The sequence below is a fragment of the Taurulus bubalis genome, assembly GCF_910589615.1.
Source record: "Taurulus bubalis genome assembly, chromosome: 17".
Lineage (NCBI taxonomy): Eukaryota > Metazoa > Chordata > Actinopteri > Perciformes > Cottidae > Taurulus > Taurulus bubalis.
In genome coordinates this window covers 22,003,984-22,019,897 of record NC_136605.1, presented here as the reverse complement: position 1 = coordinate 22,019,897, position 15,914 = coordinate 22,003,984, and the positions used below count along the sequence as shown (strand labels likewise).

At 44.6% G+C, this 15,914-nt stretch overlaps 1 protein-coding gene across 1 annotated transcript; it reads right to left on the bottom strand.

Annotated features, from left to right (window-relative positions):
* Positions 1 to 1,477: 1,477 nt before the first annotated feature.
* foxk2b (forkhead box K2b) lies at positions 1,478 to 15,602 on the bottom strand (the record flags this gene model as incomplete). The annotated part of the gene is made up of 9 exons (XM_079233113.1): positions 1,478 to 1,726; positions 2,673 to 2,855; positions 3,775 to 4,017; positions 4,512 to 4,708; positions 5,289 to 5,482; positions 6,253 to 6,399; positions 6,820 to 6,973; positions 9,128 to 9,322; positions 15,310 to 15,602. The coding sequence occupies 9 exons, from the start codon at positions 15,600 to 15,602 to the stop codon at positions 1,542 to 1,544; spliced, it is 1,791 nt and encodes a 596-aa protein (XP_079089239.1). The 3' UTR covers positions 1,478 to 1,541.
* Between the last annotated feature and the right edge of the window lie 312 nt (positions 15,603 to 15,914).

The window sequence follows — 15,914 nt, the reverse complement described above, 5'->3', positions numbered from 1 at the left end:
CACATGCAAGGTCAAAGGTCAACATCTGGAACTACACATGGAGATTTCATATGCTTATATCGGTTATCTGTGCAAGTATTAAAATATGTAGGTATAACTAAGCAAATTTCATATGGATATGTCAGAACGAGGGGGGGGAACAAATATTACGAAATAAAAACTATCACTGTTTCACCCGACAGAACAGAAAGAAAGGTCCACATAAAAAAATAAAGAAAAATAAGAAAAACAAAAGTGAGATTTCTCTAACTTAGTAACCGAAATGTCACCGACCTCATTATTTTTGTACGCTTCCTTTTTTTAATTAAATTATTTCTTATCTAGATAAGTGAACATACATGTGAACAGAAATCCTATGATCCACATCTGAACAACGAAATACTGCTTTTCTACGTACAGCTGCGGCGAGAGGAAGGTCAATGAAGGTCAATGTGAAGGTCAATGAAGGTCAATGTGAAGGTCAGTATGGAGGTCAGTATGACAGTCAATATGAAGGTCAATGAAGGTCAATGAGAAGGTCAATGGAGGTCAGTATGGAGGTCAATGTGAAGGTCAGTATAGGGGTCAGTATGACGGTCAATATGAAGGTCAGCACTGAAGGTCAAAACAGACCTTCAGTACCGAAGGTCAGTTTTTGTTGTATGAAGGTCAGTACTGAAGGTCAGTATGAAGGTCAGTTTTGACCTTCAGTACTGAAGGTCAGTATCAAAACTGAAGCTCAGTATGAAGGTCAAAACAGAAATCCTGTGATCCACATCCGAACAACAAAATACTGCTTTTCTACGTACAGCTGCAGCGAGAGGAAGGTCAGTCTGGAGGTCAATGAAGGTCAATATTGAAGGTCAGCATGAAGGTCAGTCTGAAGGTCAGTAATGTGAGCGGCTAGCTGCCAGAGTTTCAGGAATATCGGCTCCCTTTCTGAACGCGTTCGGTTCTTTTTGTTTCGTTTTTCTTCTTGGTATCGTTTTTTTTTTTGTCTTTCTTGTTTTGTTTTAGTTTTTTTAAACCGTTGAACTCGTCGTGCTCGTCGCTCGTCGTCTCCACCGGAGAGGAGACGCCGGCTGCCGGAGGCTCCCGTCAGCTCCGAGGTAGATGCGACAGAAAAAGGCGGCGTCCGGCCAGAGCTGCGTCAGGGCCTTCACCCGCTGGACCACGAGAGGTCAAAGGTCAGCGCTTAAGGGTTAATCGTTGTTAAGGCTTCCTGTGGTCTTGGTTTTAGTCTCTCCTGTTTCAGTGGCTCACGGAGGAGGAGGAGGAGGAGGAAGAGGAAGGGGAGGGGGCGGGACCTTTTTGAGTTCATGTGTGTCCCATTTCTTTAATTTGATCTCGACCCACATTCCAGTCTTTAAAGGGGTGGATGTTATTTATTATTTTTCTTCTTCTCGTGACGCTCTAGAAAACAGAAAAAAAAAGTGAAAATGAAAAAAAAGAATCCTCTCCGTTTGGCACCTCGGGAGTCAGTGGTGGGAGGAGGAGGACGAGAGAGAGGGGGAGAGAGGTGGAGGGAGGGAGGGAGGTTGTGTGGTGCGTGGCAGTGCAGACTAGTTGAGGCCCGGGCCGTTAGCCGGCGCCGCCGAATCCGAGTTGCCGACGGGGACGTCCTCTGATTTGAGGCGCTTGGCGTCCGGCTGCTCGCTGGCCGGCTGGTCCCCGTTCTGCCGCTTGGTGGGCAGCGAGGCCGAGGCCGAGGCGTGCGCCGCCAGCAGGTGCAGCGGGCTCGCCACGGCTAGGAGGAGAAACCAGACGGGTTAGCGAAACACGGCAAAACACGGATAAAGTCAGTTCATCTAGAGACGTGTTGTGAAACTACGATGGAGCTAAACGACGGCCGTCACGTCATTTTAGAGACGTAAAGACGCTGTGTACGGCCCTGGTGTCGACCTGTCAATCACCTTGAAGCCCCGCCCCTAAAGCATCCCCTGCTTTATGGTCTGTTTGACTCTAAATGACCAAAATTTACTAAATGAACATCATGCTGTATTGAAGAAGACTTGAAACTAGAGATTGAGACATAAACTCATGTTTACAATGTTTACTGAGGGAATACATCAAGAGAAGTAGAGTCATTTAAATAGACTTCTATACAGCCAGAGGAGTCGCCCCCTGGTGGTCAGGAGAGAGAATCCAGCTTTAACACATGAAGCATATACTTCTATACAGCCAGAGGAGTCGCCCCCTGGTGGTCAGGAGAGAGAATCCAGCTTTAACACATGAAGCATATACTTCTATACAACCAGAGGAGTCGCCCCCCCGGTGGTCAGGAGAGAGAATGCAGCTTTAACACATGAAGCATATACTTCTATACAACCAGAGGAGTCGCCCCCCCGGTGGTCAGGAGAGAGAATGCAGCTTTAACACATGAAGCATATACTTCTATACAACCAGAGGAGTCGCCCCCCCGGTGGTCAGGAGAGAGATGACAGGTTTGAAGACACTTCTGCATCGGCTTCACTCGGTAGAACCGGAGGTTAGATTCCGACGCGGATCGATCAACTTCCAACTTGAAATGGTTTGCAGCATAATATTAAATATAAATATATATATGTATATATACATATTTCTGACATCCCTCCGAGTCTTCAGCTCCTCCATGAAGCAGACGTGCGATCAGGGTTAATTTAACACACCACTACGTTTAAGCGAGTGTTTTATAACTGCGTCTCGTGGCTCACCGGACGGCCCGTGGATGGCAGTGGTGATGCTGTGGGTCCCGTTCTGCGTGATGGCCTTGATGGGCAGCTGGTGCTGGCCCATGGGCTGCAGGATGGTGACGGTCTGCAGGGTCCCGCCGGGCTGCTGGATGATGCGACTGGAGCCGCCTATAGAGGAGATGCTGGGAACCGCCTCCACTTTGACTGAGAGGAGGACACGAAAACAACCTTTATAGATCTTCTGTTTAAATCCTGCTGTTGATATTTCATTCTGCAAGACTGAGAGGAAAACAACAACGACCACAAACATCACGAGGGTTGACAGATTTACACTCTCCTTTTCTTTATCTCCTTGCAGGGATTTATTTGAGCTAATTAACTAAAACTAAGATCACTTTACATGGATTTGGAATTCATTTTTCACCCAGATAATATTTGATTTCTTAAATGATATCGTTTTTTATTTAGTTTCAGTTGAAGAAATATCCTGGATAATACTTTGACTTTGGTACAGATACCCAAAATTACTCCTTTTGTACATAAAACACAAAAAAGCTCTCTCTCTCTCTCACACTAAAATAAGCTCTATGTATATAACTTTTTTGTGTGTTTTATATATATTTTATTGGTACCAGTATCAACATTTATTTATATAATTTTTTTTTGTATATATAAAACATGTTATTATATGTTTTTTTAATTTATATATATATATATATATATATATATATATATATATATATATATATATATATATTTGTAGTTTTGTGTTTTATAGATAGTTTGTATTGGTACTAATAAACATGTATTATATTTATTTATATATATTTTTGTTTTATTATATATTTTTTACATTTATTTATTTTTATAAATAAATTAAAAAACATATATATTTAGATTTGTGTATATACATATATTTATATATAAATACATACAAAATATACAAATATATTTAATACAAAATATATTTATAAATAAATAAAAAAATACATAAAAAAAAAGAAAAAAAAATAATATATGAGGAAATGTTAATATTAGTACCAATAAAAACACTCAGAGAAACAATACTGTTTCAGTACCCGAGTAAACACGACCCCAACATTTCCCAGCATGCCCTGCTCACCTTTGAGTCCCGTGTGCGCCCCGTTCTCGTGCGGCTCGCCCTTGATGAGGGCGGCTTGCTGGGCGAGGACGGCGGAGCCGAGGGAGCCGGCCGGGATCTGCTGCAGGACGTGCACCGTCTGGATGGTGGGCTGGGAGTTGCTGGTGCTCACTGGGGAGGCCATGGTGTAGGTCACTGGCTTAATGGTTTGAGGTAACTGACGCTGGACTGCTATGAGTACCGGCTGGTTGTTAGCAGTCGAGCCTGAGGACACACAGGGAGGCCCATACGTTAGGATATTAAGAGTCGTGCAGGTTTATTTATCATTATTATATATAACATACGTATACGTCTCTGGTGTCGACCTGTCAATCACCTTGTAGTCCCGCCCCTAAATCATCCCCTGCTTTATGGTCTGTTTGACTCTAGATGACCATAATTTACTAAATGAACATCATGCTGTATTGAAGAAGACTTGAAACTAGAGATTGAGACATAAACTCATGTTTACAATGTTTACTGAGGGAATACATCAAGAGAAGTAGAGTCATTTATATAGACTTCTATACAACCAGAGGAGTCACCCCCTGGTGGTCAGGAGAGAGAATGCAGCTTTAACACATGAAGCATATACTTCTATACAACTAGAGGAGTCACCCCCTGGTGGCCAGGAGAGAGAATGCAGCTTTAACACATGAAGCATATACTTCTATACAACCAGAGGAGTTCACATTGTTTCTGAGGGGATGAACTCATACCTGTTGTGTTTTGTGCAAAGCGTGCTTCCTGGATGACCGCCAGTTTGGGCTGGACCACCGTGGTGGTGGCGGGGGCCGGGGCGGTCTCCAGCTCCAGGGGGACCGGGGATCCCTCTCGCGAGAGGCTGTCGGGGGTCTGGACGCCGCTGGAGTGAGCGGAGAGAACCCCCGAGTGGTTGGGAGACACCGGGGCGCTCCTGAGGGTCGACAGAGGCGACGGGTTAGCGCTAAGAAGCTGGTTGAGAATCCATCACTGAGCAAAAGGTCTTTTATGTTGCAGTATTTTTATCAGTTTGTGCATTTTTATTTGATCATCCTGTGTTCCCGTAACTAAATTTTGACGAAAACGGAGACGTGAAAGCAAAACTACGTGAAAGCATCCGTTTATAAACTCTCACGACTCGTTCAGTTTAATCCACGTCTCGTTTATCCAGTCGTGTGCAAACTTTGTCACAAAACAAAAAAAAAAATATATATAAACGTAGTTAAATTCATCAATACTTTTTTGTTCACCCTCAAGAGACAAAAAGCTGTTGTCAAGAATTCAAGGTAACACTTTAAGAGTAACCGATGTTCAAATAACAACATCCGTACTGCACCTTTAAATAGTGCCCTGAATCTGGAACAATGTTGTATTTTTAACCTTTATTTATTTAGTATTATTTAAAGTTTGCAACTCATTTCTTTTCAACGCTGCACCTCCAACACATTTCCATCTCGTGCTCTCATGCGTCATCCATCTGATGTGATTCACAGTAAAGCAAAGCGGGACCAGACCTGGAGGACAGGGGTCCGTGGGGGGTCCTGAAGCAGGGCACGCCCCGGGGCCTTCGTTTCCTGAAGGCCTGCTCGATGAGCTTGCCCTCCGAGGACGGGTCTATCCTCCAGAAGGAGCCTTTGCCCGGCTCCTCCTGCGACCGCGCCACCTTGATGAAGTAGCGGTTCAGCGACAGGTTGTGACGGATCGAGTTCTGGGAGGAGAGACGTGAGGAGAGGCGTTACACAAAAAACATGGCGGCGCGTCAATCCTCTGAAGCCCGAAGCAGTTCAACCGATTCTCTCTGTGGCCTTAGATGTCAAAGTGCTGCTTCTGCACCACCATGTCCAGAAGTAGAGAGAAAGCAAACGTGTCTTCAAGCAGGAGAACAGGTGTAATGTTTCATTTCTTTGATAATCTAGTTTACAAAAATGTGTGTTCCCAATGTTGGAAAGAACTAATATAAATACATTTGAAATACTTCTGTACGTCTGTATGTGTAACATTGCTATTGTGGATTCTTTACTGTTTACTTGTTTTTTATTTGACTATATGTCTCTTGTGTGCACTGCTGCTGTAATCCTGTAATTTCCCCACTGCCGGACTAATAAAAGATCATCTTATTTTAACGAGCTACATTGTTGCATTCTCTGTGTTCTGCAGCCTGAAGTTCAAAGGTTCACAGAATTGTTGTCACGTGACCTTTGGTCTCAGACGAGTTAAACGTGGCTTCATAGTTGCGCTGAAAAATGCATTTTTAAATAATCTGGTTAAAGCAAGCTGTTTATTTTGGGACAAGATTTTAAATGAGACATAAGATGTTTTTGATGAACTCAGCGTTCGTCACACGTGATGTGTTCAAAGACTGTCGGAAAGATGAAAATCTGACGATAATCTGGCTGTAATTTTGCAGAATTTCGCTTTTTTTCATGGCGGTTTCTCTGCAACACGAACGCAGGGTTTGTTGCAGAGCCTCAGACTCACCTGCCAGCCCTTGTCGGCGGTCCTGTAGTAGGGGTAGTTCTTTGTGATGTGATTGTAGATTCCATTTAGTGTGAGCTGCTTGTCCTGAGCCAGCGTTATGGCCTGGACGATCAGCTGTGCATAGGAGTACGGAGGTTTGGAGTCGTCCTGTGGAGCAGAGGAGGAACGTTATGATCAGCCCAGGAGACACAACGCCCAGTTATTTCACTCTGGAGACGAGATCACGTCTTCAAAAGACTCGTTTTGTCCCATCAAAAGTCCAAAAGAGAACAAATTCAGTTTAAAAAGGATGTAAAAGCAGCAAATGCTCATGTTGGAGACGATGTAGAGAAATGACTGAAATCATCCAATCAGACTCCATCAACACAATAGTTGCCTGTAAGTGTGTGTGTGTGTGTGTGTGTGTGTGTGGATCAGAATATTAGCATTTCTGTTCAACATTTGGACCAAAATCAGGAAAATATTCATCAAGAGACAGACTAACTAAATGAGTTACCGTGTCGGTTATCGCCGAGTTAACGTGACATTTTAAAAGACGTCTTTAAAAGCAGTGCGTCCTCCTCTCACCTTGGGACTGTCCCCTCCGGAGGCGTCTTTGTCGTTCTCCGGCTGCGAGTTGTCGTTCATGAGCTGCAGCTCTGCAGAGCTCACCATGCGGCCGCCCATCCGGTAGCCCGACGAGCCGGCGCCCCGCGGGCTGGAGGGGCACGAGTTAGCAGCACTGCAACACAACAACAACACGGTCAAGAAGGTTTACAATAAACCAGACCAAACGTGTGCAGTAGAACATGTGACCAGAAGAACATGTGATCATGACGTCATGGATGTTTCTCTAGTCTCTGATCATGTGACTTTATAAACAACCAATCAGTGTTTAAACAGGAGCAGAGCTAGTAACGTTAGCAGCACCGCTAACAGAGGACCAACAGGAGGAGAGCTAGTAACGTTAGCAGCACCGCTAACAGAGAACCAACAGGAGAGCTAGTAACGTTAGCAGCACCGCTAACAGAGAACCAACAGGAGAGCTAGCAATGTTAGCATCACCGCTAATGGAGAACCAACAGGAGGAGAGCTAGTAACGTTAGCAGCACTGCTAACGGAGAACCAACAAGAGGAGAGCTAGTAACGTTAGCAACACCGCTAACAGAGAACCAAGAGGAGCAGAGCTAGTAACGTTAGCAGCACCGCTAACGGAGAACCAACAGGAGGAGAGCTAATAACGTTAGCAGCACCGCTAACGGAGAACCAACAGGAGGAAAGCTAGTAATGGTAGCAGCAACGTTAGCAGCACCGCTAACAGAGGACCAACAGGAGGTTCACTTCGGTTAAATTATGATGTGTTCAGGCTCTGCTCAGTGAAAATGAGTACTGGCTGAAGGTAAATGATAACATTCTCACGATGCTGATAAACTAGATTAAATCTAGATGTTTTCACAGATGAATTATGAGCCGTTTAAAGGCTTTAAAATCATTATTATACTTTTTATTTTACTTTTATTTCATTATTGTTTGAATTGTGTGTTTTTACAAAGAAAAAAAAACACTATAAATTACTTTAACAAAGTAAAAATATCACATTTGAAATTATAATATTTATGGGGGACGGCTGCTATAATGAAAACAATCAAGAGTGTAAAAGTTATATCTGCCGCTGATCCGACCCGTGACTTTCATGATCCGCTCGGCTTTAAGAACCGGGGGATGACGAGACTTAACGTCGGAGGATTTCCACGTGTAACGTGACCCTGAAGACGTCGGCGAACCCAAAACAAACAAACGAGGACGGGCGCTGCACCTGCCGCCTCGCCGCCATCACGCCGACACGCCTCCGTCCCGCGACCTTCAGGCGGGACCCGAGCGACGGAGGAAACCATCTGGCTGGAGATCAGGGTGAGAGGATCTAAGCGCCCGAGACGGAGGCGCCTCCCTCCCTGAGCCCGGCAGCCTCTGAACTAAGCCTAAGCTGATCACCGTGCAGGGGCCACGCCAAGGTCAGCCGGCACCTCAAGGTCACGAGAGGCGCCGGAGGGTCCCGGGTGAGCAGCGCCGACCTGGGACCGCTTACAGGACGAGTCGGTGTTGAAGGGGAAAGCAGCACAGGACTACTTTGATGTCCAAATCCCAAATCAAAACCCACCTCGTCAGAACTGCTTTTAATGCATGACTGTGAGCTCTTACTGTTTATATTTATTTGCATCTGTTTTATTATTCTACTTGTTTTATTGCATAGTTTTTAGTACATTGCAAATGTTGTGTAAAGTGACTTTGAGTACCAAGAAAAGCGCTATATAAATTAAATGCATTATTATTATGTTTGGTTATATATAAAATACAAAAGAAAACTTTGTCCTGGACTTACTTCCCTAATTGTTCACCGTCCACCAACTAGGGGCAATATTATTATTATATTGTTGTCACATTAGTGACTTAAAAGAAGCTGTTTATGGTTAATATGAAGGTAGAGAATAGAGCCTGATTTTAAAAATGAATTATTATCATTATGCGAGAAAGAACATAATAATACATACATTTCATTTGGGCTTTTCAAAATGCCCAAAGACGCTTAGCATTCTCACACAATGTTGCTATCTTTTGTATTTACTCGTTTATCCTTTATTTATGAGTCATAATTATCGTATTTAAGTTTTCTTTTATGTGTCCTATCTATGATGCAATACAAATAATTAGTTTCTTCATAAAAATGTCAGGTTTCAGGATATTTAGTTGCCATTTTAAGTGCTTTAAGCATATATGGAGACATTTAAAAACAACAAGCTGTTACTTTCTACGTTCTAATTAAATGTACACTTTCGGTTTAATTAACTGAAACCACCTGGACCTCCAGAAGCCGGAGGGTAAGTCAGAGCTGCCGTACCTGATGGTGCCGGTGGGCGACGGCAGCGGACTCATGAGGTGAGCGATGTTGTCTGGAATGTTGATGGTCAGCGGGGAGATCTGGGGCTGGACTGGTTTCACTGGGGACTCCGGAGCTTCGCGCTTCACCTTCTTCCCGGTGGACAGCGCCGTGAACGTGATCTTGATGTTTGTGCTGGGGAACCTGAACGTGCACCTGCAGACAAACAGAAGACAAACAGCATTTAACTAAATAAAGATGCTCCTCAAACCAGTTTTCTTTTTGGGCGTTTCTTGTTTTCTCCCCGTGGGCTCGAAGCTACGGAAACAGAGCAAGCGTGGACAGAAGTAGAGAGAACTCAGGAATGTCTCGTGCAGAATAAAACAAATCACAAGGCGTAAATCATTTCAAAATAAAAGCATGAAAGCATATTTACAGCCTCTCCTCCCTGCGTTCAGCAGCCTGAAGTTTCCCATATTTATTCCTCACGTGACCGCTGGTCTCAGGTTAATCGATCACGACTTCCTCTTTGCACTGATGAGCTCAGAATGTTATAATTTTTACAGGATTTGGTAAAAAGAAAAGCTTCATTCGGGGCGACGTTTCAAATGAGACGTGCAAAACCATGAAATATCTCAATTTCAAGCTCCGTTTTGGCTGCTTTTTCCGGACTGAAGCCTTCGTCACACACGATGAGTTCAAGGACGGTTGGAAAGATGAAAATCGGACGATAACGGCGTTCCCCCTCCCCAGGATCTGGCTGTGATAAAAAGGTGCAGTTTCGGCGATCCCGCCGGCGGGCTTCGGTTCTCAGAGGCATCCGTCCAGCGAGCGCTTCATTAGTGGATCCTCTGGCTGACTTTAATGAGCAGAGGGACACATGTAAGTTAATTCAATTTGAATACTGGATGCGTCGGCTTGATGAGGATCCCTCTCCTCCGCTCCACATCTGTTGGAAGCAGCAGAAGCCAGCAGATTAGCACCGATAGCTCCTCGTTATTACACCGCCGAGGACGGACGGGAAATATAGAGACTCGCCTCCGACCGTTAGAAGAAACATTGAGAACGTCTGGTCTGGGATTATTAGCCTTTAAAATGAGCCGATCGATTCATCTGTCCAGAAGATTAACGGACGTTCATTTTCATGTGGATTCATTGAGTATAAAGTAGTTAATATTCACTGAATCCAGCTCCTTAAAGTCATTCTGCCCTCCTTATTTAGTTATTTTAGTCGTTTAGTACATTTTTTTTATGCTTTTTCACGCTGAATTACTTATTTGTAAGAAACTTCTGAGTAAAAACAAGAAGTTAAAGTGGTGCTTCGGTTTAATTCTTTGCAGAGAAACTCAGCATCAAAGATCTGTTGATTTAAATCAGCGTATCGATGACGAGGGCTTCATCCATCGCTGTACGGTCGACCGCCATCGCTCCTCTGCTTTGTGGGATCTATTTGGGTAAAGAAGGACGTCAGCTTCATACTTTAAAATCGGACAGTCGTCACAAAGTGAGGCGCACGCTGTGAACACGAGTTTATGTCTCAATCTCTAGTTTCAAGTCTTCTTCAATACAGCATGATGTTCATTTAGTAAATTATGGTCATTTAGAGTCAAACAGACCATAAAGCAGGGGACGCTTTAGGGGCGGGGCTACAAGGTGATTGACAGGTTGACACCAGAGACGCATACAGCGTCTCTACGTCCTCCTCAGTCCATATATGGTCTCTTCCTGTTCACTGGTTGCAAAACAACAACATGGCGTCAAGATGGCGACGTCTACTTATGTGCAGTCTAGGCCACAATATATATTATTATTTTAAAAAGGTGTAAGCTTCATTTCATAGCATTACACGTTGCTTAAAGACATTTCTGTCATTGCTGCTCCGTTAGATTTCTCGTGGAACTGAGAAAACCACAACAACCAATGAAGTGGACTCAGGAATGCGAGGCGCTGCCAACAGAAACCGAGCCGGTTGCAGGAGGAGGATTCCCCGTCGTCATAATGTTGTTGTGCTCCACGAAGACGTTGTATGTGATGGATGGACAGGGAGGAACCGTCGTGGGAAATCAACGCTCACAGAAGGAAACTGTGGAGCACGTCGGGTTTCATCTCGTTACGAATGCAAGGGACGGCAGCTTCTCTCTTTCTCCTCAGAGTTGGCATCGGCTGAGAGAAACAAACCCCCGGCGCCTTCATCACAAATCAGCCTGAGAACCTTCCGGTTGCCCGGCCGGCATTGTGCATGTTCCCTCTGCCGCCGCCCGCCAGACACTCGCTGTGTGGCGGCGCAGATCCTTAAATAACATCAGAGCTCCTCAGCTTCTGAACGCTGACAGAGCGGGTCGGCTAAATATAATCAATAAATAATAAAAGATCACAGAAACCGTCCTGCTCCATTATGTTTGTGTTGCAGCGCCGCAGAAGACGAACCGCCGAAAGTTTAAATATAAAATGTTGGCTCACGACCGTCAACCAAGAGAGCAACTTTAATAAAGGGAATATACAATCATAAGGAGTGTATACAGGATATATATAGATATATATATATATATATATCTATATATATCTATATAGTTGGTTTGCACAAGGGTTGGGCGATCGTTTCCTTTTTCATATCATCAAATCGTGTTTACATCCAGCTCTGAAGGACGTTGGAAATATTTAAGTTTAAGTTGAATTAATAAATATTCATTAAAGGAGTGTTGACATCTTATTTATTCACAGCATTGTGTTCCTTTAATACCACAATACAATACAAATCATACACGACCATAACTCGGGCTGAACGGAATAGTAACTACTATTATTAATATTATTAATAACCTAAAGCTACTGCATTGCCTTTCTCTGTCACTCTCTCGGTCCAAAAGTCTTGTGCATTAAATGTGTTGTAACTCTGTCATGTGAGGTAAATTTGTGATTTTGCGCTATAAGAAATAAATTGAAAAGTCAAAATGAAATCAGGAAAAGATGCAATTGTTTCCGTGTTTTTATCGAAACGAAAAACCCTCCGGCGACCCGTATTTGTTGGCGTTAAACTTTGTCTGTGGTCTCCTGCAGCGCGGCGCCCATCTGGAATAACGACATTTAGATGAACCGAAATAACACGAAAGCATATTTTACTCGCTTTATTAAATGCGATAACGTCATGAAATATGACGACGCTCAAAACTTCATTGGAAAACCATAAGAGACGTTTTAAAAGTGACACAGATCTGGGTGTCAGATCCCTGGCAAAGAGGTTCACAGTCAAGGATTTAAATATTCACTTGTGCCGAGAAAGGCGCTTTAAAGGATTGAAGAAATCTGATAGTATGGAAAGAAAAATATACTTTTCTCAATCGCTTGATATAAGAAGTATAACGATGATATATATGCGTGTTCTCTCTGTGCTACAACCTTTTCATCATGGAACAAAAGAAGAATTATCAAATGCATCCGTGTTGTAGAACTTTTCCAAAATACAATTGTCTAAATGGAAGAAACTGGAAATCAGAGAAACGCCTTTGATACTTGGATGTTTTTTTTTATTTTACTTCCTGCTTTGGAGACATCCTGGACGGCGTGGCTAAGAATACATATTTGTTGTTTTTTGCAGTTTTTGGGAAGAGAGAAGCATGTCAACATTCTCAAAACCCTTTGCCACGGGTGTTTAGAGCGGATAAATGCAAAATATTCACCATATAAATGCAACTGTGGCTCCATGTTTAGTCTATAAATGTCAAAAAAACGCTCCAAACACAAATGAATTCATATCACAGCGATATAATAACCACACATCGGACATACTTGCAGCGGCGATGTTCTGCATTTTTGCACAAAACTGTTCGATCAACTGGAAGAGTTTTGTTTCAAAGTGTTAGCTGTTGATGTCCAGAACATACTTGTGCTTCAAAACAAAAAAACAAGCTTTTTTAATACATCATATACTGATATATCTAGGGAATGACCTCATGAAGTCGAGTCAGCTGAGCTTCATGTAGGAAACAGCTAAGAAGCTTCACTTTTAATAGATAGTTGGACGTTTATAACGATGCGAGTGCGGCTCATGGAGTGGGGGTCTGTGTGTGGAGCCTCCACCTCAAAGCATGCATTCACTGAAGCCTCTTTATTGACCCTATTTTCTCCCCGTGTGAACAATGAGGCCCCGAACTACACACAAAAAAAACACACACAAAACGCACAGTTGCTATGCTGCTAAGCTGCGAGGACGGCAACAAACAAAGCTCGTTGGAGTGGAAAAAAGAAAACGTTCCCTTGATTTTCACCCCCACCCACAATGCAACGCAAAAAAGAAAGAAGAATGTAAACAAAAGGAGACGGCAAGACGGGATGAGCACCAACTTGGGAGAGGAGAGGCAGAGGGAGGGAGAAAGGGGAAGTGAAGGCCGTTCCTTTCTGTTTACATCACCGGAGAGGAATCCCAGGAATACAACCGGCCTCAACTGTCACTCTGCAGCCCAGCGGCCTCACGCCGGACGGGAGGGTCGCTAAGAGTCGCCTCGAGCTTCAGGATTACAGCGAAGCACGTGAGCCAGAGCTCGGGGTCGTACTTATGGGAGGAAGAGCGTGTTGTGAAGACCGCCGCTGATTAAAAGCTCTTTATTGGCGGATCAATACCAGAACCCGAAACCAGTGCAGTGACCACCACTAATGCGATGCATCGGTATGCGTTGCACGATGGGTTTCATTTAACCACGGAAAACACAAATGTGCTCGGCTGCAGACAACAACAACAACAACAAAATGTCAGCAAAAGGCAAAAGTTTCAGAAACGGCATCAAGTCAAAACAAGCTTCCTTCTTCTGCGTGCAGAACAAACAAGCGGTTGCACATTGAGAGGTTGCACAATAGCTGGAGAGCCGTGTGGGAAGCCTGGCCCGCGTTGCCAGGTCTGTCTTCATTACAACCCCCTTTAGTGAATAAACTGAAACCACCTTTTTAGGCTAAAATGTCAAACAAATCCGTTTGGACGAAAACTGGAAACAAGCCGGTTTGGTTCGATCTTCTCATTCTGGTTCAGTAGTTTATCGTCACATATAGTCGATTCATCGGAAATTATCATTTTCAACCGATTGATAATCGTTTAAAATGTCAGTAAAATGGTGTAAACGTGAAGAGACATTTCCCAAAAGGACACGTTGACATCCTAACATTGCCTTTTCTGTACGACCAAGAAACCAAAACAAAGATACTCAATGTACAACGATGTAAAAGAGAAAAGGAGCAGATTGTTGACTTTTTGTTTGGTAAACAACTAAAACTGGTTAGCATAATTGTGAATGAACTTCCTGTCCATCAGCATAGTAAATAACAAAATAACCTCATCAGTTTCTTCCAACCAACAGTCAAAATAACTCAGATAAATTTAGTTTACAGTGATATAAAAACAACAAATCTTCCCATTTGACAAGTTGCCATCATCTTTATTTGTGATTGCTTGTCTGTTTATTACATTATCAGGTGTATCACTACCGTGTGTGAGTTTTACAACCCATTACTAAAGTTCAGAACAGTACAATGGGAGTTTTAGCTTCACCTTTGTGACAAATGTTTGTGCAGAGAGCAGATTGTGTCACAACACTCTGCGCCACGCAGCTTTACACCAGCCTCCACGTGAAAACCGCGTCATTCAATGTGTGTATTCACTTTTAGGGATAATGTAATGTTCACACGTGACCGTGAGCACATCATTAGCGACACACACCGGGTAGCGAGGCTCCGGCCGGTCGGAGTGAGGCTACAGGCGCCGCGGCTCGCCGGCAGGGCGGGACGGGCTGGTTTGTTTACGTTTAGGGGTCGAGCGGAGCCTCCATTCACAAGTAGCCGCGGCTAACGGCTAGCTAGCATGTTTGCATGACAACAAGGAGGAATGTTTACACTCTCGCGGGGGCATAACATGACGTGGAGCGCGGGGCCGGCGGGTTGTTTCCACGGGTCGAGAACCAAACATGTCAACAAAGAACACGGCATTGGGGAACAGGATGTGGAGCTCTTGCTAACATGCTAAAACACGTGGTGCTCTCGAGCCTGCTGGGCAGTAAAAAAGCCAAAATGTTGTTGACTGCTTCACCTCGGGTTGAAGCCACATGTTGACCGGAGAAACACCGGGGTCTGGTGGAGGTGTGTGTGTGAGTGTGAGTGTGTGAGAGAGAGTGTGTGTGTGTAGGTGTGTGTGTGTATGTGTGTTGGGGGGCTACACTTACATTCGCGGTAGCTGCAGAGGAGGAGCGCCCCGCCGGAGGAACACTCCGTCCACGAACACCCCGTTTTTGCCGAGGCACCGCAGGTAGAAGTCCCCGCTGCCGGTGCCGTCGTCGCTGGCGGTGAAGATCTCCAGGTGCCTGCGGGAGATGAAGCTCGAGTGGCCCATGCTCACGTCCACGGAGCCCTGGGACGAGTTCCGGCCAATGGTCACCGAGCGCTTCTTCATCATGTACTCGAATTCACGGCCCTCGAGCCGGGCGACCGGCCCGGACGATCCGCTCACCACGGCCATGTTTCTGGGGAAGATGAGGCGCGGTGGCGGCGGTGGGTGTGTGTGTGTGGGTGTGGGGTGGGGGGGTGGGGGGGAGAGGGGGGGGAGGGAGGCTCGAGGTCTCTAAACGCCAAAAATATTTGGGGGTAAATAAAAACACCGGTCGGCGTGTTGTGGCCGAGCGGAGGGCGTGTGGAATAGGATAAAATCTACAAGAAGGGGCATCGAATTCAAAACAGGAATTTAGAGGGGAACATGCGAGGCCGAAGGGACAGCGGCTCCGACCCACCGCCGAGAGAAAGGGGAGCGGAGAGAGCCAACCACGCGCAGCGA